Source organism: Festucalex cinctus, chromosome 13 (assembly GCF_051991245.1).
Source record: "Festucalex cinctus isolate MCC-2025b chromosome 13, RoL_Fcin_1.0, whole genome shotgun sequence".
NCBI lineage: Eukaryota > Metazoa > Chordata > Actinopteri > Syngnathiformes > Syngnathidae > Festucalex > Festucalex cinctus.
The window spans coordinates 407,771-434,356 of record NC_135423.1 but is presented as its reverse complement, the minus strand read 5'-3'; the positions used below and the strand labels follow the sequence as shown (position 1 = coordinate 434,356).

The 26,586-nt window shown below is 40.2% G+C and overlaps 1 protein-coding gene and 1 long non-coding RNA gene across 4 annotated transcripts in view; one reads left to right on the top strand and one right to left on the bottom strand.

The window, feature by feature from the left end:
* Window positions 1–23,382, bottom strand: part of hnf1ba (HNF1 homeobox Ba) — a 27,862-nt gene extending 4,480 nt beyond the window's left edge. The window contains exons 1-9 of one of the 3 annotated variants that reach the window (XM_077541749.1): window positions 22,965–23,382; window positions 14,853–15,187; window positions 12,340–12,539; window positions 10,550–10,838; window positions 9,272–9,498; window positions 3,055–3,209; window positions 1,707–1,833; window positions 1,329–1,514; window positions 1,118–1,236 (exon numbers count right to left, since the gene is read on the bottom strand). In XM_077541749.1, coding sequence (XP_077397875.1) covers window positions 1,118–1,236; window positions 1,329–1,514; window positions 1,707–1,833; window positions 3,055–3,209; window positions 9,272–9,498; window positions 10,550–10,838; window positions 12,340–12,539; window positions 14,853–15,103 — 1,554 coding nt within the window. In that variant the 5' untranslated portion in view covers window positions 15,104–15,187; window positions 22,965–23,382. Of the gene's footprint in view, window positions 1–1,117; window positions 1,237–1,328; window positions 1,515–1,706; window positions 1,834–3,054; window positions 3,210–9,271; window positions 9,499–10,549; window positions 10,839–12,339; window positions 12,540–14,852; window positions 15,513–22,964 lie in introns of those variants that run through there. The other 2 variants (XM_077541750.1, XM_077541751.1) reach the window with 2 other exon arrangements.
* On the top strand, window positions 21,720–26,586 carry LOC144033569 (uncharacterized). The gene is made up of 2 exons (XR_013288009.1): window positions 21,720–23,368; window positions 25,653–26,586. It is a non-coding gene; the product is annotated as an uncharacterized LOC144033569 (long non-coding RNA).

Sequence of the window (26,586 nt, the reverse complement as noted above, 5' to 3'; positions counted from 1 at the left end):
GTCAACACGCCATCAGAGGAAAACACCGCGTGTGCGCTCAAGATGCGTCACTTCATCGCATTACAGGAAAAGTTCAGCAAAAAAAAATGAAGAATTGTAATAATCTGCCTATTTCTCCATTAATAAACATGTCAATATAGTAACATTAAAAGTAATCATTTAGAAATGTTGATTCATGTGTTAGTCAATGAGAAATTACGTAAATTGTAAATTAATAAGTACATATAAATAACCAGGACATGGGCAAAAGAATCCTTACAACAAAAAAAAAGCCGATAAAGGAGCTAATGTATCCATCGTTTGAAAGAGAAATAATTCTAAAATAGTTTTAAACATTGTAATAGACGAGTAGCATACATTATTTGAAAACAATATTTTCATTGAAACAAAAACAACTAAGGCTTTTAAAAAAACACAAAAGAAGGAATTAATATTTTTTGAAAAAGTTATATTGTATATTCTTGAAAGAACCTTAAAAAAAATATACATATATATATATATATATATATAGGCAAAATAATTTTAAAAAGACAGTCTATCAATCTATTATTGGAAATAAAATATATGTACAAAGCTGGAATGAAGAAGTCATTGTAATGAAGAGATTATTGCAAAAATAATCTGTTTCTTTGATTTTGCTATTTATAGGTACTGACTGTATACGTTATTAGTCAAATGAGCATTTTGGTTTCATTCTATAACAAACTGATAACATAACTCATACATTCCCAAACAAACATTGTTATTCTGTGCATTTATAGCTAAAAAAAAAAATAAATTAAAAAGAAAGAAAAATAGCTGAAATACCAAAAAAAAGTCCAGAGCGATATATATATATATATTTTTTTTTTTAAGAAGAAAATACAATAGTTCTTCCTTGGCCCACGTCCGAGCTCTTTGCAAAGCTTCCTCATAAAACAGTTAGCTGTATTAAAAAAGAAAAAAAAGAAAAACATTGTCATGTTAGTATGTTAATTATTGTGCTGGTAGCTTTTACTGGCCTAGAAATATGCTGCCAATATGATCTTTTTGTGATTTAAAAGAAGGTAATGGAGACATGATCATGAGGTGAGCGAAGTATCGAGGAAGTATCGAGTGTGCGCACGTTGACACTGACCGTCTTGCCGGCCGACATGGAGCTCAGCGTTCCGATGCTGTTGGCGTCCGTCACCACCATGGCCGACGGGAAGCGCGACGGATGCGAGTATTGCGGCGGCTCCTGCTTGTGAGGGTACACTGCAAAATCAAAAAAAAAGCTTCCATTTAGAGAAAAAGCCTTTGTTTGGAGTTGTGAGCTTGGCGACCGAACGAAAAGACGTGCGACCGACCGTGCGAGTGCGTGACGGCGGCCATGAAGGGCTGCTGGCTCATGTGAGCGGGCGACGGCTGCATGAGGCTCTGCTGGTGAGGACTGTGAAGCTGCTGCGAGAACTGGACGGGCTGCAGGGCCGCCAGGCTGCCCGCCACGCTGTTGATCACCGGCACCGACTGCGACTGCTGCGACGTGTTCAAACCTGAGAGCAAACAAACAACAACAAAAAAGCACTGTCAGCCGGAGGACTTGAGTTTCAACTTGTGCTATGCTTGCACTTGAGGGTTTGCAGGCAAGGATAGGATAGGATTCATTAGGTGAGGCAGCATTTGGAAGTTTTGGTGTCCATTGTAGTGTCGTGTAGTTTCTTTTCGTTCTTTTTTTTTGTACGTACTTTGCGCGATGGCCATGACCCCAGAAAGCGGCATGATGAGGTTTTGCGTCTGCTGGTGGCTATGATGCGAACTGTGGATGTTGGTCAACGTGCTCACCGGAGGAAGACCGCCTCCCGAACCGGAAATCTGAAACCAAACGGCACCGTTACCACTTCCAACAACTTATTTACAATTGCAACGGGAAAACAAACAAACAAACAAACGTTCAAATATGTACCAAAGAAAATACAAAAAATATATTAGAAAATCTATTGTGATGCGCTGAGTTCAAATTCTTGTATAAAAGAGTGTGTATGTATGCTTGGGAAACTACTAGGATGTAACGATATCCACACGTCACGATACGATAATTATCATAATATTGTGGGGAGGCTGGCGATATTTAAAAAGGTCACAATATTGTAAAAAAAAAAGAGCTCATACTAAAAAAAATTTTTTACATAACATCAGTTATGTTATTATTATGTTTTCTTATTATTATGCTATTATTATTATGTTATGTTGTTATTGCACAACACACATGGAGTTCCTCCATATATTGATTTGCTTCACAGTCATATTACATTGCCCTTCATCTGACAATTAGTGCAAGATTTTAAAACATAGAAGGGCCAAAATATCCCTAATGAAAATTTAATTGCACTAAAAAACTAGCCACCAGAGGGTGCTACAAATGCACAAATGGAAACAGCTGTGTTGCGTTTAAATATCGTGCACGTGACGACGACGATATCGTGGCAGTTTTAATATCACGATATCGCGATGTCATGCTTATCGTTACATCACTAGTAGCTACAAACACGCACACATTTACAAAATCAAACAGTGATAATGAAGAAAAGGCAGTTTTAAAAAAAACTTTTCAGCTAAAAATATCTGAACACTTGCATATTTTTTTGTCGTCTGTCAGCTTGAGACACTAATACAAGATAGCCTTGCTAGATGGCTAATGTTAGCATCTGCTAACACTTACTACTAACATGCCAATAATAATCTTCTGAAACGAAATAACATGTCCCTTTGAAAAATCTGAAATATCCATTTGTACTGTTGAAAGCCACATTGCATCTTTCTAACATTTCCTTGTCACAAAGCAAATATTTGAACAGGGCACAGTGGAGACTGGAGAACCTATAAAAAAAAAAAAAAACATAACCGTATGCGTCATCTATCTGCTGGCGCGGCGTTTAATCAATGAGGACAGAATGTTTCTTTGTCCGCCGAGGGACCAACTTGGCAGCATAATGAGCTAATTGTGCTAAAACACGGAGCGACTCTTATCTAATCTGAGTGCCGCGGTGTTGAGGGCGGGGGAGGGGCCCCACCCAGGTGCGTGCGTCCACCCACCATCTTGGCGTCGGGTGACAGCAGACTGTGGCTGGGGTCCAGCCCCCCCGGAGACACCTGCTGGAGCACCGACTGACTGGTGGACATGCCGCTGCTAGCGTGGTGGCTAATGCTAGTGGACGACGTCACTTCGCCGGGGCCTTGGCTGTACCGCACTAAAATACACAGAAAATAAAAGATACATATATGTTAGGTGAAGCCAACTATGACGATGTTTCGTCAGAAAATGTCACTTCAATGTTATTATTAGGAAAAAATGACACAAAAAGCGTAAGTTTGTAGGAGCCTATGATATTGGAAAGCAACACAAATGTTACGTGTTGGCTAGCTCGCTAATGCTTATGCTAATCGAGACTGACTGATGTAAGCCATCAATTAAAAAGGTGTCCTTGAAAACAGCCGATATTGTGTGTTAGCAAAACAGCGTTTGTTAACGTGTGGTGGCTAGCTCACGAATAAGCTTCCATGCTGTGACTCTACGACTCAGTTTAACAAGAAAATTAATTTTGAATGATTCCTATACACTAGACAAGAGCAGCTGAATAATAACGGCAACACGTTTTGTATGTCAGTATAAGAACGTGAGATCAGGACAACTATCCCGCCAACGCTGCTTCTTTACCTTCGACTGACAGAGCAAACAAACACATTGCCCCCGTTGCCCTGCTCTCCGCTATCGAACTGGTTGGGCCAAGGCCGTCCCGCGTGACCACATGCGCGCTTCCCTTCCTCTCGCCGCCATAAGCTAAGCTAGGCTAAGCTAAGCTACTGCTGTGGAATGCTAGGCGACGACGCTGACTGACAGTCGACTGTTTGCCGATGAAAGGCCCCCGCTGTGATATCAACAGAGTCAACATTACACAATTACGAGCAATGTCAAACACATTCTTATCCGCGCACGCACGCACGCACGCACGCACGCACGCACACGGACAATGTTTGCGCTCCAGATCTCACATCTTCCTCTCTGTCCGTGACCCAGGTGTGACAGCGGAACACCCTACTTACCTACCTACCAAACAGACGCAAACACACACGAGTGGTTTGCACGGACCAGTTGACTTCATTATTCAACGAGGACGTTGTGGAGGTCGTTTTGAGGCTATTGCCTACTCAAGCCCCCAAAACAAAAACAAAACCATCTTAAACGAAAAACATTTCTGATCAAAAAATATTTTGGCGTATTTTATATGCTCTTGCATTCTAACGTGGATGTTTTGTGTAAATTTGGTGTATGAACTGTTCATTGTGAATCTGTTTTTTACAAAGCATTCCCTCCGACTATGATTTATTTTTAATCATAGTTCTTTACATAACGTCAACAGCAACTCGTCGACTCAAATTTGTGTTGACTTAAAGGAATGTGAAGTCATCCAACCCGTAATACAAACATGTGCGCACACGGCGGGCTATGTGGCATGGATGCTAGCATAGCGGCTGTTAGCATGTTAGCATTCTAGTAATTGTCTTCTGACAGAATTGTCAACAACAGGGCATGATGTAAAATCTTCATCCGTCATACATATCACAATCTGTTCTTAGGTCTTAGTTAACATGGCAACTGTTTGCAGTAGATTTTTCACATATCAATACATTTCACTCCAAGAGAACATGTTGTTTTAATAGCATAAAAGAAAAAGCTAGGCTAGTTTTTTCCCCTTCTCAGCACGAGCACTATGAAGGAATTACGAATACAAATTTGCGTGCAGAGAAGTTCGGGTTCGTTGTGCTAGCTTAGCAGACCGGTACTGTAAACAATTGACAAGAAGAAGTCATTTTTACTTAAATACATTTCAGCACTGGTGGTGTAGTTGCATCTTGTCTGTGGCGACCTCAGATGGGACAAGCAGAAAGTCGCAAAAACTTAATTCGCCTACGTTTCAGTCTGCACTTGTTTACTTTTACGTAAGTCGAGTAGTTGAATCAGTATTTCTATTTTTGCCACCGTCTTTGTCTGCCCGCAACTCTCTACTTCTATTTAATGAAGTACAAAGTATGAGTACATTTGCCACCACTCATTTTGAATACGTGTTTAGCTTGTAATTGTGTAGTACAGGCACATACGTACAATATTGCGTCCGAGGATCCGCGTGCATTGAACGTGGACATCGCATGTCCTGATGCAATATTTGCCCAACTCTGCACTAACTGCTAATTGTGTTGACTGAGCTTAATTAAGTCATCCATCTTGTTTTTGGGGGGGTGTTCACGTTGAGGTGTGAATCTCCACAAACACGCTCGCTTCACTTCATTTGCTCTCAACCTAGCAACCAAACGGCGCCAAACAGGGTTTTGCTAACTTTTTTTGGAGCACCTCATAATCTCTCAATCGACCGAAATATTCATGACCTGATTAACAGAAACAATTTTAAGATGGATTTGATGAAATACAAACGAATTCTAATGGTTAATTCACGGTGGATTGGTTGAATTTGTGGGAATAGGCTGTTAATGTTTATAAACAATAGACGGAAAAGTATTTCCAGATCGCAGAAACGTGCCGACTGCAGATGACAAGTGTCTCTTGTTTGGTCTGATGACATGGACAGGTTTGTTTGCAAGGTTTCTTGTGCCACCCGGAAGCACGACGTGATGTCACGGGGAAAGCTTTTTGTTGTTGCGATCGCGACATGGCCGATTCGTCGAAGCGAAACTTGTCAAGTGTGCTTGCAGATTCTGTCCCTGAAGTCGCCTCCCGGCAGTTGCAGTTATGAGCGTCCGCGAACAAAGCGGAGCAGAATGGCATCCTGATGCTTTAAGAGGCCCCGATAACTGCCCTTTTATGAGCGACCTTCCATTGTGTGCCGAGCGGGGGTCAGCGGTCCAATGGAGTGCTTTATTGTCCCACCGCCATGTTTACAAGGCCCGGCCGAGTGTTGCGGGGGCCTCCACAGTATGTCCGCACCAGACAATATCAAGTCGGACAAACTGGACGACGGACGTCTGGGGGACAATCAATCACAGTTAAATGACTGCTTTGGCTTTTGATTTGACCTTTTGAAGCTTCATCGTACTCATGTTTTGTTGTCTTAGCAGAGCAATTACGGGGATGAAATGGCCTTCAGATGAAACTCACATTTTTTTATTTGGATTTTTTTGGTCAGGTGTGCAATTGTAAACATTTTCAAATTGGTTATAGGGCTGGGGGAAAAAAAGAAAAGAAAAACATCAGCTGAGTTATGACAAATTTTGCATTTGGAGTCATCAAACTTCACCTCCAAGCTTGGCGGACACAATGAAAAATCAAATATTTCTTCGTTATCTAATGTCATCCATCCAACTAGTATAGAAAAATCGGTCGCAATTGGACAAAATCTGTAGTAGCTTGTCTTTGAAGGACCCCTACAAATGACTTCAAAAAGCTCACTTGGCAAATGGAAGACTTCATGTGTCTTTTTGGGCATGACTTTTTTGTACGTCCATGCATGATTCACATGACTACCAAATGTCTTGTTGACAAGTAAAATTAGCTGTGGGGGCTGAATTTTTGATTAAAAAAAAAAAAAGGCTACTTGATTATGAAGAAAATATTAATTACGATTATTTTGAAAATCACGATTGGGATGATCATTTATTTTTTGCTAGGAAAGAAAATGTATGTAAAAAAAATATTACAACAATTAAACAATTTTGAAAGACTATAATTATGCAAGCTCATTTGGATGAAACTAAATTTATGAAATTTGTTATTTTTAAATTTAAAAAAAAGGTGCAAATGTATAATTTAAAAAAAATTAAAAAATTAGTATTAATAATCTTTTTTTGTGATTATGCGGATTTTTCGGTGTAATAATTGAAATTGTAATTGAATGTCGATTAATTGCACAGCCCTAATATATATATACTGATTGAGGTCAGTTTGGTGCCACACTCAATAGTGAAAACTCAAATGTTTGGTAATGTAGCGTCATCCCTCCGTCTCGTGTACGTAGTTCAAATCAAGCAAAAATCAAAGAAGATAACCCCTGGAAACGATCGGATCGGATAGTTTATCGGAATCAATGCAAACTCACAAAGCGAGCGGAGAATTGTTTGATCCGACCCAGCGGTGAACTCTCAGCCGTGAGTGAAGGTGCGGTGAAGGAAGGGGAGAGATTGGGGAAGGGAGGGGATTTGCATCTCTCGCCCTCTTTCCAGGGCCTCATCAGTCCTGTCTGGCCCAAAAAGAGCCGATAGCGCAGTGGACAGCTCCTGCTGCTCCAAGTCTGCAACCGGCCTCCGCAGCCCATAAAGGTAAAAGGATGGGGTGCAAAAGGTGACCCCCACTCCTTGAGGGACCAGCGGAGATAAATGACGCTAGTTTGCAGTCAGCGCAGTCTTCTAATACAGCGGACAATGGGGACCCCCGCCGAGGGAGGCTAAAGTCCGAGCAGACCCTTATCAAAGGCCTGGGAGATGTCGCAGCAGAAGGATTTTAATTGTCCGTTAAGCATGCATAATCCAGGCCGCGCCCCAGCAACGCAATGAGACACCCCGCCGGGACATTGGGGCCCGACACTGAAAAACAGCTGACGCCGTCGGCAGGACGCCTTGTAAGCGGCCAGCTGAGAGCCGGGCCCAACGTGGAGGTCAACGCCGGGTCAGGCGAGACCGGCCAACGCAACAAACGCGATGGACGGACGCTCGTCCGCAAGTCCGGATCAACACGAGATTGCCGCGTTTCGCTCAAGGAAAATTGACATTGGGCACGGAATTTCACATTCCATTTTCAGGCCATGTGGCTCCGCCCAACAACAGGAAAAGAAGGCAAATCGACAACACGGAGCGAGCGAGCGCTCTATCAAGAAGGTAAAAGAGCAAAGCCAAGGCAAACAGTTTGTTTTCCCTCGTGTACGGACACGAGCGGACACAATAGGCCGCTCGCCGCCACTTTTATGGCGGCTGAGTGATGGCGCGGCGGATGAAAGCTATCAGCTTTTGTCGTGATGTCGTATACGCGGCAGGTAGACTTTGTCAACAGCCATCGCTCGCAAGGCAAACACCGGCGTCGGGGTGAAACGGTCACGGCGAGCGTCTTTCCTCGCCGGCAAACGCGGAAGTGGCGTCGCTGCCGTCGGCCCCTCCCCCGAAGCCACCCCGCCGACCCCGGGCCGACCCCGGGCCCGTCATCGGGGCGGCCGCCCTTTGTGTCCTCTCGGGCTGACTTTGGAGTGGAGATTGCAGGTACAATGCGGATTGTTCTCAGCGTGTCGTCAAACAGGGAACGAATGACAATTGCATCTGCTCATGTGCTCACGTTCACTCACTCACTCGCTCGCTCGCTCGCGCTCATTGATCACTCGTCTCTCGCTCTCTGATCGCATCAACGCTTGCGGCCTCGTCAAGCGACGGCCCTCAGACCTGCCTCACAAATATTTCAACGATTTGCATACGGTACTTTATGGGTAGGAATCGGTCATATAAAAGATGATCCGATGTTCTAATTTTCTTTAGATTTATTTCTTTTTTCACTCATTTATATATATATTTTTTTTTTTTTATCTTTATATTTATTTATTTACTCATTTATTTATTCTTTCATGTTTTTATTAAATAATGTGTTGCATATGAATAAACTTGTTGGATTATCCCTAGAGTTCTGTTTATGTTTTTATATATTATTTCAGCTCTTTTTATTTATTTTATTGTATCAGTTTTTTAAACATTTTTTTTACATTTACAAATACTTTTAGATGCAAATATTGTAGTTTTATTCTAACGTATTTTAATAATTTTTAAATATCCTTATTTGATCATTTTTATTTTGCATTATTTAAATATTTATTTCTATAATGACAAATTAATTAATATTTGTTTTTTTTATGTTTAATTGGATTTATTTGATCATATTTAATTGTGATTTTAAGGTATTATTTTTGGGGGGTTTAATTTAATTTATAAATTGATATTTCAATAAATGCCCAATTATTTTTTTCTAAATCCCGTAACTAATGATATTTATTTCTTTTCCAAACTGTTACATTTATTGATTTTCCTGCCCTTTTACTGTGTTGTGAGTCATCCAAGTCCACCTGCCCGCTGAGTTGTCCTGGAAACGGCGACGTGAATAATCTGTGACCTACAAATTCTACCTAGCAACAAGGAGCTACTCTATTATTCTAATGACATATTTAATTGATACAGAGTGGCGTGTAACGCCAATTAAACATTTTCAAGAAGCAGTTAGCAGGTAAAAGGCCCGCCCATGTTTTTTTTTTCACTGTAAGTCTGATCTTACTTGGCGGCGAGGCGCTGGTCTGCGGATGGTGCGGCGATCCGTGCGCCAGCAGCGGGTTGATGGCGTGCGTGGCGGGCGTGCTGTAGGCGTCCATGGCCAGCTTCTGCCGGAACGCCTCCTCCTTGCGCCGGTTGGCGAACCAGTTGTACACGCGCACCTCCGTCACCAGGTTGGAGCCCAGGCCTTGAGCTTTGGATGGCGACACGCCCCTCTGGAGGCACTCGGCTCTAAGGGGACGCCCACATTCATGATGCAGCCTCCGAATATATCCAAATATGATCTGACAACGACTCCATTTCATGACAAGCAAGGTGTCATTTTGACATATGGGGACAGTCCAAGATTTCGCACCTTACTTTTGTTCAAGAACGAGCCCAATCGGGCCTTTTTTGGCCTGCCGGACTCCAGGTAGCGGCTGGCCAATCGGAACGCAGCTTGGGCTGTTGCCAAGGCAAAAACTCGAACGTCCGTCGACATTCCGACCCTCATTTATGGTCACAAGCTGCGGTTCGTGACCACTGACTTGTATATATGCCTGGATAGCCGGTACACGCCAAGTGCAAGCCGTTGAAGTTAAAGGCGGCCATCTTGGTACTCCCACCTCACCAGCAGACTATTATACGGTATACGTACAGATGAGGCATATGCAGCTCGTAGGTTTGTTTGTGCCAAGCTGCTCACTATTTTAAAACACGGAAAAAAAAAAAATGAACAAGTGGATGGTACGTCCTACTTTGTAGACCACCTTTTTCTTTTTTCCCTCAGTTCCTTCCACCCAGTGATCTCTATAAATGACTGGATAGCCGATAGGCCAAGACTTTTGAGGTCGCGAGGTCGCCATATTGCTCCTCCCAAGAAACCTTTCTCGGCATACCATCCTATACATTTATAGTTTCGAAATTGGAGAATATTTGAGACAGTACTTATATATCGTGATATCGTGATATTAAAACTGCCACAATATCGTCATCGTCATGTTCACGATATTTAAAAGGAACTCATCTGTTAAAAAAAGTCATGTTGATTTCCATTTGTGCAGTTCTAGCACACTCTAGTGGCTAGTTTATTAGTGTCATTTAATTTTCATGAGGGATGTTTTGGCCTTCGATGTTTCAAATCGATGCTAATTGTCAGATGAAGGGGAACCGAATTTGCTTGTGATGTGATCAATGTGTGCTTGCATTATTAGAGATTGTAGGTGCTTTTTAGGGTGAGCACTTTTTTTGTTTTTTTTCCAATATTGTGACCTTTTTAAAATACCGCCGAGGCGACACCAACCTGTTGCACTCCTCGACCAGCGCCTCCCGCTCCTCCTTGCTGGGGTTCTTCTGCCTCTCGTAGGCCTGGTAGAGAATCTGTTGCGAGGCGGGCCCCCATTTGAAACGATTCCGTCTCATTTTCTTGGAGGAGGGCTCGCCGCCGACCTCATCGCCGCCGCCGCCGCCGCCGCCGCCGCCGCCGGGCTGACCCTGGCCGGACGGGTTGAACTCTGGGAAAAAAAACACCGGGTCCTGATTGCCTTTGTCGGCCATGTTGCTGCCGGAACCTTGCACGGCCTGGTTGAACTCTGCGGAAACGAGAAGAAGAAGAAGAAGAAGAATAATAAGAAGAAGCGCGCGTTAGGACGACTTTGCACAATGTTTGCGAAGACGCTCAAGGAAGACTCGAAGACAATCCAATAACATGACGACAACAACAACACGAGAGCAAGGCCGCTTGACCTATGACCTCTAACCGTGTCGGGGGCGATCGGGGGCGGGCCCTTGAGCCACATTTGCACGTTACACTTAGCACGAGCAGTCAGCTACTTCCTGTTTGATGGAGGACAGCCAAGAGGGTGCGCGTCCTCAAGGAAATCATCCAGATTGTCAATAAATGTTATACAAATATTGCATATTGCAGTATAGGTCAATTGCACTGCATATTTACTGTGTGGCTGCTGAGAATACACCAAAAGCAAATAGTGGCCCAATACTTTTGCACACTATAGCAATAAAACAGGAGAAACATAATAAATAAATAAATATATGCATTATCGATTAGATGACATCATTTTCTTCAGAATAAGAAATATTCATATGCGTGTGTATATGTGTCAATTATTTCAATGAAATCAAAGATATTAGTGCGAAAACTGAAAAGAATATCATTCCTAATCATGCAAATAAAAATAAATATGCACATTAAAATAATAATATTTTTCACAAAAAAATAAGATTATATAATGATATAATTATTTCTAATTAGATTATATAATTATAATTATATAATTACTGGTGGAAAGTGTTAAAACAATATAAGTAAAACCAGTAATAATAAGAATACAACTAATACTATTAATAAAAATATAATAAATACACTACTAAAAACATAAGACAATTTTATAAGATTATATGATTTTTTTATGAGAAAAATATCTAATTATTAATAAAGAAAATATTTGTGTTATAAATATGAACAAACAATTAATATTATGAATATTGCAATTATAAAAACTGAAATTGAATTCATCCATCCCTTTTTCTTGACCGCCTACTCCTCACAAGGGTCACGGGAGGGGTGCTGGAGCCTATCCCAGCTGGCTTCGGGCAGTAGGCGGGGTTACACCCTCAACTGGTTGCCAGCCAATCGCAGCCAATCAAATAATGAGAACATATTTTAAAAAATATTATTCTTAGAACGGAGAAGATGATCAAAACAATGTTTCGAGGAAGTAAAAGTGGCAACAAGGTTTATAGCAAAATAATCATATTCATAATAATAATAACAACTATGAAACCAAATACATATACTGTATGTTCAAATTGACAATAAAACAATGCACAAATAATAGTAAATATATGGAATTTATACTGTAAGCGACAGTGACTAAATGAAGTTTTTCATTTTTTGTGTGCGTGTATTTGATTTGATTCGGTCCGTCTGTCCGTCCGGTGCCGGTGCTGGTGCCGGTGACGGTGCCGGTGACGGTGACGGTGACGGTGCCGGTGACGGTGACGGTGCCGGTGCCGGTGACGGTGACGGTGACGGTGACGGTGACGGTGCCGGTGCCGGTGACGGTGACTTACGTCTGAGGATCTCCCGCTGCTTGCGCACGTACCAGGTGTAGAGTGCGGCTCGCTTCTGCGTCTTCATGGGCGTGCCCTTGTTGAGGTGCTGCGACAGGTGCGACTGGTTGAGGCCGGTGACGTCCACCACTTCGCGCTGCGGGATGTTGTGCTGCTGCATGTAACCTTTGATCATGCGGGCCGCGCGCCACGGATCCTCCCTACGGACAACAACAACAACAACAACAAACAATTTCAGCTCAGCCACCGCAACGACGCCAAAAAACGACGTCACGCTGCACTTTTTTGGCTAGCATGCGTACCGACGGTGGTACGTGGGCACCCTCTAGTGGTACGCAAATGAATCGCTGCTCAGGTGCACTTGAGTTGTTTGACGATTTGAAGTTCAGTAGTTTGAGTTGATCATGCGGATTTTTTGAGGCCGAGGCTGACTGGCAGAATCAAATTCTGACACCCGATTAATCGGCCGATTTGGTCGCTCATTGCTTACAACAATAAAAGGATGTTCCTTATTGGGATCCTCCTGTACTTCACATATTGTGTTGAAGTGATATAACAAAAAGTCAGATTACAAAAACGTGCTTTTTCTTATTTATGATTTGTTCATATTATGAAACCGCAGTATGAATTGTTGCTCCTGTGTTCAAATGTACACGATTGCCTATTGATGATGATGATGATGATGTGAACTAGACTAAGTGCAATTTCTGGAGAAATTCATTATCCATAATTTTTTCATTACTAAGATCATAACAACGTCCCTCATGTGGCCTGTTTGGAGGAACTATATCACAAAAAAAAAAAAAAATGAGGCCACCCTATCACTGCAACTTGAATAAGCTGCTGTAAATATTTTCAAAAGGTGCGTTCAAGTGCTGCGTGGAAAACTTTGGACTTTAGAGAGAAGCATCAGATTGAGAAACACATGAAATTTCCTGATTTGAAAAATGTATCACTTGCACTAACTATAAATATGTAATACAGTAGTAATAAGTATAATGATGATGAATAATAATAATTGCACATGCAGCTAATGTTTGAAATGGACTTTTCACTTTTCATTGCAACCTGTCAGCCATTTTGTGAACGGGCACGTTCCAATATAAAACATTTCAATAAAGAGAAAGAGCCACGGAATTAAAACAAAGAAATTAATTGAACAAAAAAAATATATATTACGTCACTCGTCTGCCACTTTTTCATCAGTTATTAAAAAAAAAAAAAAAAAAAAACGCCATCAGGCACGCGCGTGTGTTTGTTTTGCCAATGTGGAAGTGTGAGAGATGTTAGTTTATAACTTTTTTTTTTTTTGACAATGAATAACCTGATGTCCATTGAAGCCTAATCGCGACACTGTGTATCTTCCAGTTGATGATTTATAGAATAAAATTAATAAGAAGTCGGCAGTTGCTCGCTGGCTTCTTTCACGTGTTTTCGGCCTTGCTGCTGCTCCGATTTATTTCTCTTTCAGATGCATACATGCCAGAAAAAAGTGGTTTTTTTTTTTCATGTATTACCTTTTTTATGGACTAATATCTTACTGTACATTTTTTTGTAACATTTCTCCATGGCTCATTTGGTGGTGGTAAGTGAGGCCTGTACGGTTTTTTTAAATTATTTCCTCATTTTGCATTCAATCTGTTTCATTATCATTGCGCGGTAGAAAGATGAAATGATCATGTTATTAATTTGTAGTAAGACTTCAAGTATTTTCTTAACATGTTCTCTTCAGCTTCCAACTTGTCATCCTTGATCGGTGGAAAATATATAAGACACTCTTTGTTATTATTATTAATAATAGTAGCGTATTTATATATACTTTTTTTTATTCACATACTTTTCCTTAACTTCTTTTATTTAATTATTGTGAGGTGAAAGTCTACAAATTATTCTCATTTTATGAGATGTTGTAGAACAAGTTGGTAGACGTAGTGGACTTTTTTTTTTTTTTTAATATCGTGAGTTATTAATTTCTTATACTAATAGTAGTCTACTAACGGCAGCAGCAAGAGCAGTCGGCCTAAGTAGCAACGAGGCCATATTATTTTCTAACGCTTCAACTTCCTTTTTTACCCTTGCGAGGTGGAAAATGTAAAAATATTAGTCGTATAGATGCAGTAGTTGTTTTATAGATTAGAAGCCTTTTACTGTACTGTACTTTTTTTTTTTTAACCCTAACACTGTCTTCAAATTCAGTTTTGTCATTATTATTATTATTATTATGATTTGTAGGACTTTTTGCGTTTGTTTGCTTTTGAACAGTCTCTTCGATTTCCTTTACGAGTTGGGCAATGTTTGACTAAATAGCGCCGATGATTATTATTGGCCATTTTGTAGTAAATAAAAGAAAAGAAATGTAATGACAACAAGCGTGCTGAAGCTGATCAAAAATCTCGTCACTTGGAAACATCCAAATCCGAGTCAAAGACTGGCTCGGCGGCCCATTTTGCTTTGCGCCGAATTGCAACGGAATCGGAGGCGATCGCGATCGCGGTGACGACGCAGCGACTCACGCCAACATGCGCTCGACCTCGGCGCGCTGCTCGGCGGCCTCCTCCGTGTTGAGCGCCTGCAGCTCCTTCAGGATGGGCGGCGTGTCGTAGTCGTCGCCGTCCTCCGAGCACTCGTCGCCGGACAGCTTGGCGGCCGCTTTGCCGTTGCCGTGGCCGTTGCTGAGCGCGTGGAAGGCCGGCTTGGCGTCGCTTGTGGGCGGCTGCAGCCGCTCCAGCTTGACCCCGAAGGTGGCCGCCGGGTTGGGGTCCATGTCGTCCAGCGCCTGGATCAGGACCTCCCTGGTCAGCCCGGAGTCCAGCAGGGCGCTCAGGAGCTCCTGCTGCAGGGACGTCAGCTTGGACACCATGTTGGAAAACATCAAAAGCAACAAAAAAATAAAAAAAATACAAAAAAAAAAGAAGCTTTTCTTCGCAAGTTCCGTTCGGGCTCTCCCGGCCGCCTGACACCTGTTGGAAGGCGAGGAGGATGGATCTACTTTGCCATGATGCTGCCGCCTGTCTGAAGGGATATAAAAGATGCTAATGAGTGGGCCGGCTGATGGGCCACATGGTCGTGAAAGCACAGAAGAAGAAGAAGAAGAAGAAGACGGCGAAGAAGGTGAAAGAGGAGAAGAATTAAGGAAAGGAAGAAAAAAGGAGGAGGAGGAGGTGGAGGTGTTGACACTGCGAGGCTGCTGCCGCTTTTATTGGTTCCGCTTATCAGAGAGACTCTGCTGGACTTTGGACGGCTTATTGTGAGCCATAAAAAGAGAGAGCACATGCAGCGACACTTTTTGCCAGCAAGCTCGCAACTCGACATCGTCTGAAGAGGCCTCGTGCTGCTTTTTGCATTTGTTCACGTCTGCAATTTCATTGCATTACACTTTTAACAGTTTTTTTCATATGTAAATAAATGTTGTTTTTTTTGAAGGTTCAATCATATCGAGCATCGTATTGGCTTTCACCTAAATAACCTCATCATATTTTGTATTACAAAAAGTTCTTACAGTATATTTATGGCAAATTCTGTTGCATTACATTTTTACGATTAAAAAAGTTGATTAAAAATGTTTCACATTGATGTTCTTTTTTTTTGGGGGGGGGGGGGGACGTTTGTTATAGTGTTGAGGACCAAAGAGGGAAGCAAAAGTGTACTCTCCAAATATTTCATGATTTAAAATCATTAAAAAGGCTCAATTCCATATTGTCAAAAATAATAAGAAAACTCACTACAACATGGACACAAAGCTACCAAAACAGTGACATGATAATAATAACATGAAACAAAACTAAACACAATTTAGACAAAATTATGACAATGAAAAAAAAAAGGTTGAATTTTGTGTGTGCGTGTGGATAAAAGTTTTGCCATTTAAAAATGTTGTTACTCTTTGACAGTTTCGAGATTCCCCCATGACCTTTCGGGTCATGTTTTGGTGGGAATCTGTGCCAATGTGGCGGAAAAACAAATCCAGTTCTCAACACTGTTTCAAGCATCCCCTTCAACAAAAAAAGTTCATAGAACTTGTACAAATTAAAAAAATACATCATATTTTTGGTCCTCTTAGGAAAAGTCACCAAATTGACAAAATAACATTTTTTAAATTTTATTTATTTTGGATATGCTGTCAAATGTCAAAGCAGGTCATACACGGGTCAATAAAATGCAAACAGCAGTTGCTATGGAAACAAACATTATTTTACGCTTGTATTCCTCAATTTTGGTTTGCATGACAAACAAACAAACAAAAAAAAGGAAGAGACAGATTTAATAAGCAGCTGCTGGATGTAGTATCAATACGGTTGATCATTAGTAATAGAGCGTGCACTTGTCAATTATCTGCTAAAGTAGACAACTTGCACGTAAACACCAGCAATGGTGGCTGAACAAAAAAAAATAAAAAATCAAATTTGATTGTCCTGCAACTTCAAAGACGTGATGACACGTTCGCTTATCTGCTCCTATTGTTGTTATTGTGATATAAAATTGCAGGTACACACACCTGAGCTGCCCTTCGCTCCGCTGTAAAGAAAAATACAGTCGACACTTGCTAGAACACACTTTTGTATTTTTAGGTGATTGCTTTTCTTTTTTTTTTTGGATGAGCATACACAGGCAAGTCTGAATTCAGAACTTGTGTAGTACCATGTTGAGCCACAGTGGGCAGCACGGAGCTGGACTGGTAGAGATGTAGCGGAACTCAAGAAGAAGAAGAAGAAGAAGAAGAAGAAGAAGAAGAAGAAGATGAAGATGAAGAAGATGAAGATGAAGAAGATGAAGAAGAAGAAGAAGAAGAAGAAGAAGAAGAAGAAGAAGAAGATGAAGAAGAAGAAGAAGAAGAAGAAGAAGAAGATGAAGAAGAAGAAGAAGAAGAAGAAGAAGAAGAAGAAGAAGAAGAAGAAGAAGAAGAAGAAGAAGAAGAAGAAGAAGAAGTTATTCCCAGCAGATCTGGCAATCCCGTTTCAGGCTAACGTAGACAAAACAGAAACGCAGACGAGGTGGTGATTGCCGTGGATGCCCGGTGAGCTCAAAAAAGTTGATAAGTGTCATTTAGTCAAAAATAGAGTCATGTCGAAAAGCAGACTCGCTAATCATGGCATTGTTCAACGTCGTCTTTCCAAATCCCGCCAAAGCAGAGAAGTGCCGTAAAGTAGCCGTAGTTTGAAGACTTATTAATTATCGGAACATTGACGATAATTTCCGTTAGCCCGCGTTTACATTAAGCTAACAGCCGTTTTCAAAATACGGTTTAGTTTAGGGCTGGGGGAAAAAAAGTCCACCAAGTCGGATAAGTCGACTTTAAAAAAACAAACAAACTGCGATTGGCTGGCAACCAGTTGAGGGTGTAACCCCGCCTACTGCCGGCTGGGATAGGCTCCAGCACCCCCTGCGACCCTTGTGAGGAATAAGCGGTTAAGAAAATGGATGGATGGACTTTAAAAATAGGTTGACTAAAAATGTTTGCCTTGAAGCTCTGCCGTTTGTGCCACCGTCCTTGTTTCTACACGGACCGTTTTTGCAAACGCGCGCGGTAAACAGGAAGCTAATTGAGCTCAATGTAGCTATCGGAGCTCCACTTGTGTTTACTCATGATTGAACTCTTGACGAATCGTCGTCTGTAGGAGACTTTTAACACACTATTACATTCATGTAGATATGATGTAGGTGTGAATGAAATTCTAGTTTGTGTTTGTTTACCTTTCATGGTAATCGCTAGTGCGCTAATGCTAATTGTAATTGCTAACAGTTTAGCATAGGCTAATTTTGTTTGTGTATAATATCCACTCAACTCAACTCATCTACCAAATTAAAAAACAAAATGGAGGGCAGGTGATTACTCAATTATTCAATAAAGGTGAAGTGATGATTAGTTCAGGTTTGGGATAGTTAGGAGTAAAAGTTAAGGTAAGGACTACCGGTACCAAAAAAAAAAGAAAAAAAAAAGGGTTGGGTTAGGTTAGGTTGGTTCTTCTTAGGGTTAGGTTGTTAAAAAATCTGATCAGTTAGTTATTATTAGTAAGTAAAGTATGGTCAGTTTGATTTGTTTGTAAAGGCAGATTTTTTTTTAATATATTTTAAGAGTATTTGTTGTTGTCTTCAATGTTAAATTTGGTGTTTTAAGCATGACTCAGAGGCCAAGAGGTCAGTCAGAAGAAATGGATGGCACACAAACGCACACAAACGCACACAAACGCAAGCGCCACTTTCTCAAGTGTCCATAATGTCAAAAATCCGTCAACCATTAACAGCAAATCATAACAAAAAGCTGATCGGGTACACGGAGGAGCATCCCGCCCTGTTGCGAAAGCGACCTGCGCACTGGAGCGAGCCTCGGAACGTCCACTGCTCGCCACGCGTGTCCTCGCTTGACCCAAAACTCACTTGAGCAGTTTTTAATGTCTTCTCATTTTCAATATGACAAAAGTTGCTTCACTATTGATTTGGTCTCGCCTTTTAAAGTTCAGCCAGTTTGATGTTGGAACAAGAAATTTGGCATGTCTACGATAAGTCGACTCACAAAAAGTCTCAAGAAGCGATTCCTGAAAAGACACAGCAAGTCTGCCATTTTAGTTTGAAGCACCTGTTTTCGGCTCATTTTCGATTTTTGCAGGGCTCTTTCCACTTTTTTTTTTTCTTTGAAAATTCAGCCCCAAAATTTTGTTTCCCTGAGCTACATAAATTTGGTAGAAATGTCTATCACAAATATAATCATCAAAAAAGTCTGAAGAAGTCATGTCTGAAAAGTAGAGGTGGGAACCTCACGATACGATACGATACGATACGATACGATACGATACGATACGATACAAGCTGCATGATAACAATTATCTCAAAATATGACAATACCGTGATTATCGATATATTGTTCAGGTAATAAATCCACGATAATCTACGACAAAACTAATCATAAAATAATACTAATATAATAATATAATTAAAAAAAATAATACATAAAAATAATATAATAAAATAAAAAATATTAATACTTAAAAAATAAATAATAAAAAATAAATAAAAAATCATATTCTAATAAAATAATATAAATACATATAAATACATAATATAATATATAAATAATAAATAATAAATATAATAATAATAATAATAATAATAATAATAATAATAATAAAAACTAAGCTCACGAGTCTTCTTCACCTGAAGACATGCATCCATTGTTTTGAATCAGCCATTTTCCAGGTGAATTTGTGGAGCTCCAAATGACCTCTTGCCACCTTTTTGGCACCCATGCGGCTCACGAGCCGCATGGGTGCACGGAGCGGAACATTGGGAGCGTCCGCCAGCTCCAAAGGGCAAGGGCTACACGGCGTGTGCGTGAGATTCAGGAAGCGGCGGCCATGTCGCGTTCCGCACGCTGAGTCGGACCTTAGCCTCAACCTGAACTCTCTGCCAGTATCAGACAAAGACGCCACCCCAGCCCTCGCTTTGTGATTGATAACTTCTCCGTTGGAGCAAATCATGGAATTCATTTCCCATGAATGAGAGAAATGAATCTTTTGAAATCGCTAACGCTTAAACATGGACAAATGCAAAAGTAGCTCAGAAGTTTGGGCCAGGATTTCATGTGTTTGTTTTTATACTGTGAATTCATTTAGGTATTTTTATTAACATGAATTGATTGGTTGATTCATACATGTGGATGTATTCTTCATTTATAAATAATAAAAATCGTCATTTTTTTAATTTGATTTAAATGTATGTCGTGTTGTATTTTATTTATTTACTTTTTATTTAGGGACTACTTAAGATTTTTTTTATTCCTATTTTAAATATGATTTATTTATTTATTTATATATTTGGATTTTTATGCAGATTTATTTACATTATTTGTCTTTTCTGTATGAATTTATAGGTGTGGATTTTTATCTATTTAATTATTAAATGTATTGAGCGATTTTAAGATGTGTGAATCATTTAATTATTCAGTTGATTCTTTTTTTTAATATTGTCATCAATGCCTAAAATAACTTTATTGATGTTGCTCATGAAAACAGAAACAAACTGGACTTTTTTTTTTTCCCCCTTTAATCATCCAACTTGAACACGTTTTTTTTTGTTGCTTTCTTGCCTCCAGGAAGCAAAGAAAGTTTGTGTTTGGAGAGTTTTGGTCCATTCCGGCAGCCGCACAACAGGGAGTGTCGGCCAGGGAACAGATTCGTGCCTCGTAAAAGTCCAAAGATAAGACCCGGCCGCTCGTCGTCGTGTGTCAAGATCGCACAAAAACCCAATTAATCATGCAAATCACGCGGCGGCCATCTTGTTACGTGCCATAAAGCTCTGTGATTGCATCACGGGGCCTTTGATCCCAGACAAGCGCACCAGATTTAATCATCAGGTCTCCAGAAAAGCAATCATGGGAGATCAGCTCACGGGCGTGGCAAATGATCCAATTTCATCTTTTTTCATTTTTTATTTGCCAAGAAAAATGATGTATTTAGTCCAAATCATGCATCCGTGTTCATCTATGTACACCAATTAAATGCTCGTCACAAGATGGCAGAAGGAACAATTAGATGACCTCATTGACTGGCAGCCATTTTCAGCCATTTTGCTGTTTGACTGGATTTGGACTCATTTTGCAAGGCCCACATAATATTGTGTCTGATTGCCATAAAAACATGGATGGAACCGACCAAAAGAAAAAAATTAGCATCTCTTCTTTCATCAGGAAAAGAAAAATATTTGTATTGTTTTCCATTTTGCAGCAATTAGCATTAGAATACAGTTAAGTTCAATCAATATTCATTCACATTCACAAAATTTTTTTCCCTGTTCTTTGGGAAAAAAAATTCTGTTTTTTGGAATAATTTTATTCCTCTAGATTTTTGGAGTATTTTTTTTCCTGTTTTTCTAAAAAAAAAAAATCTGTTTTTTTGGAATAATTTTTTTTCTTTCTGTTTTCTTTCTATTTTTTTTCCTCTTGTTTTTGGAGTAACTTTTTTCCTGTTTTTCTATTATTTTTTTTATTTTTTATTTTTTGGAATAGTTTTTTTTCAGTTTTTTTTGGAATAATTATTTTCTTCTAGTTTTTCGGAGTAATTTTTTTTCTCTTTTTCTAAAAAAAATTTATGACAGGAAAAAAAATATTCAGTAAAACAGAAAAAAAATATTCAGAAAAACAGAAAAAATATACTAAAAAAAACCCAAAGCTCCCCAAAAAAAATTAGTCAGAAAAACAGTTTCTTTTTTTCAAGTGAATGCAATACACTTCCGTATAATGCACACTTTTTAAACTATAACTAAACTAAACATGGAATAACAAAAGCTGATAAAAACTAACAGAACCACCCTGAAAACTAATTAAAACTAACTACATTGAAAAATCTATACTAAAAACCAAATCAAAAGTAAACGAAAAATTCCCAAACTATAATAACCTTGTACCAGACTGTACCAGTTTTTTTTTTGGAGGAAAGTGATGGAGGAGGTCGCCATCCAAGCGCTCCTCCCGAATCCTAAACATGACCTGCCGGTGCTCTTTGGCGACGCTGCGCCCCGAGGCGACCGATCTCGGAGACGTGTGCGCTCTGTCAACACAGCAAAGTGTGCGTGTGTGCAGATTGGAATCGGGCCCAAAACTTGAAAGTGGCTTGCATGTATTTGCTCTGTTCAAAGTTGGTCAAAGGATTGAGCATTTCCTGACCTTTTCTTTTCTTTTCTTTTCTTTTCTTCAGTCGCGTCAGCTTTGAACTTTCTGAGTCATGGCGCTGAAAAATATGTCTCAAGAAAGTACGTACGTGCTCGATTGCTTTTTTGGGGGGGCTTTTGCCTATTTTTTATTTTTTTTTAGGTACTCCTGGAACTTGCCAAAATAACCTTAAAATGGCCGCTCCAAACTAAAATGGCAGGCTTGATGTTTGTTTTTGAGTTCACCCAAAAACAACCATGTTATCGAGTCCTATAGACCCTTCCAGGTGACGTCACTGCAAACATCCCATTACAAATGAATCTAGAGAGTTTGATTTTCGACCAGCCTTTTCGTTCAACGGTGGGAAATATGTCAAGTGTCACAAAAAACGTCCCGAGTAGGACACTACATTACTGCGACTCATTGAAACCAGTCGTTTGGAGCCGCTAGCTACAAAAAAAAGTTGCGTCGTAGTTTCACGCTAGCCACCGTGCTCGTTTTTTACTCCTCACTGTCTTCCGTCTGGCTTCGAATCGCTGCCGGCAGCCGAAAGAACGATCTTGTTGTTCTTTGAGCGATTCAAGCATCCGTCGGCGCGCACAAGTTCACCATATCGTTGCTTGCTGATTTATCAACCGTTTGAACGATTTTCTAGCTCACACTGATTGTTTTTTTTTTAATTCACTCGCATTGTCGTCCTGCCCTCCACCACTAGGGGCGCACTTCAACATGACGTCACACTGGAATGGTCCATTTGTAAACAATAGCCCGTTGACACATCCATATGCTTTTTGGACATTATTTCTGGGACTTCTACCATGAGTAAGTACCCTTTGTGTTGAAATAGTCTTGTTTTGTCATGTTTAATTCATTCTGAGCTATTTTTTTGTCTTAAATGTCCGACTCATGTCATGCTGTGTAGCTAGCTAGCTAGCTAGCTTCCCGCCCCAAAAAACGGTTTTATTTTGAAACATAGTGGATTTACCTTGATGCGAGACGCCCGACTTCCTGTCCCGCCCGTGTAATTTCTTCATGGCCGCCATGTAGGCATAACCCACAATACGTAGCGCAGATTCTGCCTGTTGATTGCGGCGTAGCGCTAGTTCACAACGATTGTGGAATGAACAGACTTTCTTTTCCAACTACTGACTTGTTGCTATTTTCTGTCCGGGCTAGCATGATAGCACCGCCATCAAGCCGACCGGGACGCCCCCCCCCCCACTGGCCCCGGCTTCCTCCAAACTCCGCCACTCTCTCCTGCGCGCTGCCGCCGGTCAATATTGACTCAGGGATGGAAGCGAGAAGCACTTTGTCACGCCGCCATGTTGCCGCTTTGCTTTGGCCGTGACGAGGCGGCAGGCGAGCTGCTAAGGCGGGACGCAACATTAGGTACACCTGCACTCGCGCCCTTCAAACCAAACTGACTCGCACTGAACAATCGAGCCACTGAGAATGTCAGCGGGTCGTTTAGATTTCAATCGTGTCTTTTCGCTAATCATTTTGCCATGAAACGTAACAATAATAATAATAATAATCAAATGAAAAAGAAGAAATGCATTTGTTGGTGGTTCAAATTTACTCAAGCTTACATGCTATATTTCGCACTGGAAATAAATCTTGCAAGCACCATCATTTGAAATAAAATGAGCAAAGATAAATGAAAATCGAATGCAGTTTTTTAAGTGTTTTATCATTTATTCCCCCGTAATTAATAATATAACTTTGTGTGACAGCTGTGACCCTGGTCAAGTCACTTTTTTTTCAACTGTTTAAATATGTGATGTTAAATACGCGATGCAAGTAGCTGCGCAGCATTCAAATGTGTTGCTAGGTAACCAATTTGTGAGGTTTGAGATTTGCATGCAGCCGCTGAAACTGTCATCAGCTCAAACTTTGCATAGTTGTTTGCTCGTGCTAATTTTGAAATACAGTCCTCTTTTGTTAGGACCTCAAGAAGCTTTTTGGGGGGTTCTGCGGCTGAACTCACTGCTGCCCCCTAGTGCACCGCAGGGAACAAACACGCGCACAATCCAATGACGTCACATGATTGTATTTTCTAGGATGTCGTGTTATTATTGATCTGTGCATTGGATTTTTAGCTATCATTATTATTATTATTGCTATTATTTATTGGGATCATTATTCATTCATTTATTACATATTTTGAATGTTTACTATTATTATTTATATGTATTGATTATTTGTGTTTATTGATTTGTTTATGTATTTATTTAAGATTTATGATCATTATTCAGTTGTTTATTACAATTTTTTTTCAACATCGAATACTCAAAAAGGAGAATGAATTATTCCTGAATTGATATTAAATAAAAATACATTTACAAAAATACAACAAATAAATGTAGCATTTAAAATAAAGTGTGTTATGTGCTGTCCACGCACATTTGAAGTATAAAAATCGAATGTGGCCCAAGAGTACAAAAGTTTGCCGATACTCAACAACAACATTGAATATTTCATAATATTATGGAAAAATACCCGAAAATTGAAAGTCACATGTTGTCATATAGAATTTGAAGGGCCTTTTTTAGCGTGCAATGTTTGTCCAGAACATTCCAACCGTGGCGGCTGCTAGCGCGGTGCTAACGGCGTGCGTGCGTGCCGCCGCATTAATGAGCCGCGCCGTGAACCCGCAACGGGAAATGGTCGAGGGAGCCCAGCAGGTCACCACTTTTCTCACAAAGAAAAAAAACTAACGAAACATGAGCGCCAGACGCACGCGAGGAAAGAAAAGCTCCAAACAATCCGATTGTCACGGGTGGTAAATGCTAAAACGCAAAATCGATTTTCATTCATCCGAGCAACACAAAAATACATGAACTGCAATAATCGAGTGAACTAAGTCTGAATTTCCATCACGTCTATTTTTTTTGGAATCGATGAGAACTCGAGTGGGCTAACTCCATTCCTGTTGTTTTGCATTTCATGGTTTTTTTTTTATGGTTGCAATCAAATCTGGATTTATATCTTTGTGATCTCAATGGTAACGATTGGACACTTTTCACACAAATTGGGATTTTCCTCAGATTTTGCCATTTATTCATATCATACCGGCTCATATTGCTTGCACTTTCATCATCTTCACTTTCATAAGCTGGATCGGCTGCCTGAAAGAAAAGAAACAAACTAGGATTACATTTAATGTATTGGTCCAGTCAGACATCAAATCTGTAATATGACGTGAAAGATGATTCTTAACGTCGAGTTAAACTCTTGTGCAGCCAAGTTAAAGCGTGACTTACTTTTCCGAGTCACTGAAGTTCACATTTCTGACTCGTTGGCCCAATGTTGCGCTGATGAAACAGGAAAAATGTTGAGTGCTGCCCCCTATATGTCAACATTGGAAAGAAAGTTGGATTTATGTTGCGTTCGAGGACGGTCGGAAGTCGGATAAATCCGAGTTGATTTTCCCAGTTCCGACCTGAAAGTGTTGGAGGCGATTTTTTATTTTGTTCTTCAAAACTCATTTTGACCTCCAGAAAACGTAATCTTATTTCATAAGCATTCCATACATTTAAATAATATCATTTCATGCAGGGCGATTGCGGCATACTGTCACGTACGTTGCGTTTATGTCAAGTTCTGTCCAATATTTATGAATGAAAAAAGCCATCCAGTTTTATACTCGAGTAAATTGTGTTTTGCCTTTCAGAGTGACGTCACATTGTCGTCCGCCGGTGAAGTCGGACTCTTTTTTTTTTTTTTTTTTCTTTTCGACTTCGCGAGCGGAATTTCCGGGGCGTTCCCGTCCGCCACTTCCTGGTTTCAACTCGGAAATGTCCGACTTCCGACCGTCCTCCAATCCGTAAGTATTCATTTGGAAACGTCTTCTTTTCTCTGCACACAACTTCAAATTGACAAAACAGGAAGTTTTAATGGATTGAATTCAATTGTATTTGTTTGTTTCTTCCTAAAATTCTGATTGTGTTTTGTTTACCTGGAGCTTCTTCTTTGAGTGTGTGTAACACATTTGTCGGCCTCACTTCAATTTACGAGTGAAGCATTTCTTTTTATTTGGTCCCATAAAATGTCCAATAAGCAGCAAAATGTGACCTTTAGCGTGTGCAGATTATTCTTGCCGTCAGCCGTTGGTGTGACGAGACGCAGTAGCAGGTTATCTCAATAGTAGCCTAGCCTCGTTTTTTTGCTTTTTTTTTTCAATTTTATTTCCGGTTAATATTTAACCTGACCGCGGAGGAATCAGCACATTTCCTCCTCGTCATAAATACGCAGATCGATGCAAGCGTCGTCATCGTCAATATTCAAAGCTAAAAAAGGGAGATGATTGTAGATCATAAAGGTAAACATCCGCTCAAAATGTGGCAGAAAAGTTTGACCGTTTCTCTCTCTATAGTTCTTTCTTGTATATAGATGTCCACTGCTTATACAGTATATGCACTTTTGTTAACATAAATACACTTTAAAAATTAGCTGCCAACAGAACAAGAAAAAATGGACTTACATGTACCTGTAAGATTTAGAAGAATAAGCAAATAATATTCTCATATCAACCACAGCGGACTTGAAAAAGAGTTCGATTGACTTTTTGCAAGCTGTAATAAATACAAGTATTTTCTTCAAAGAAA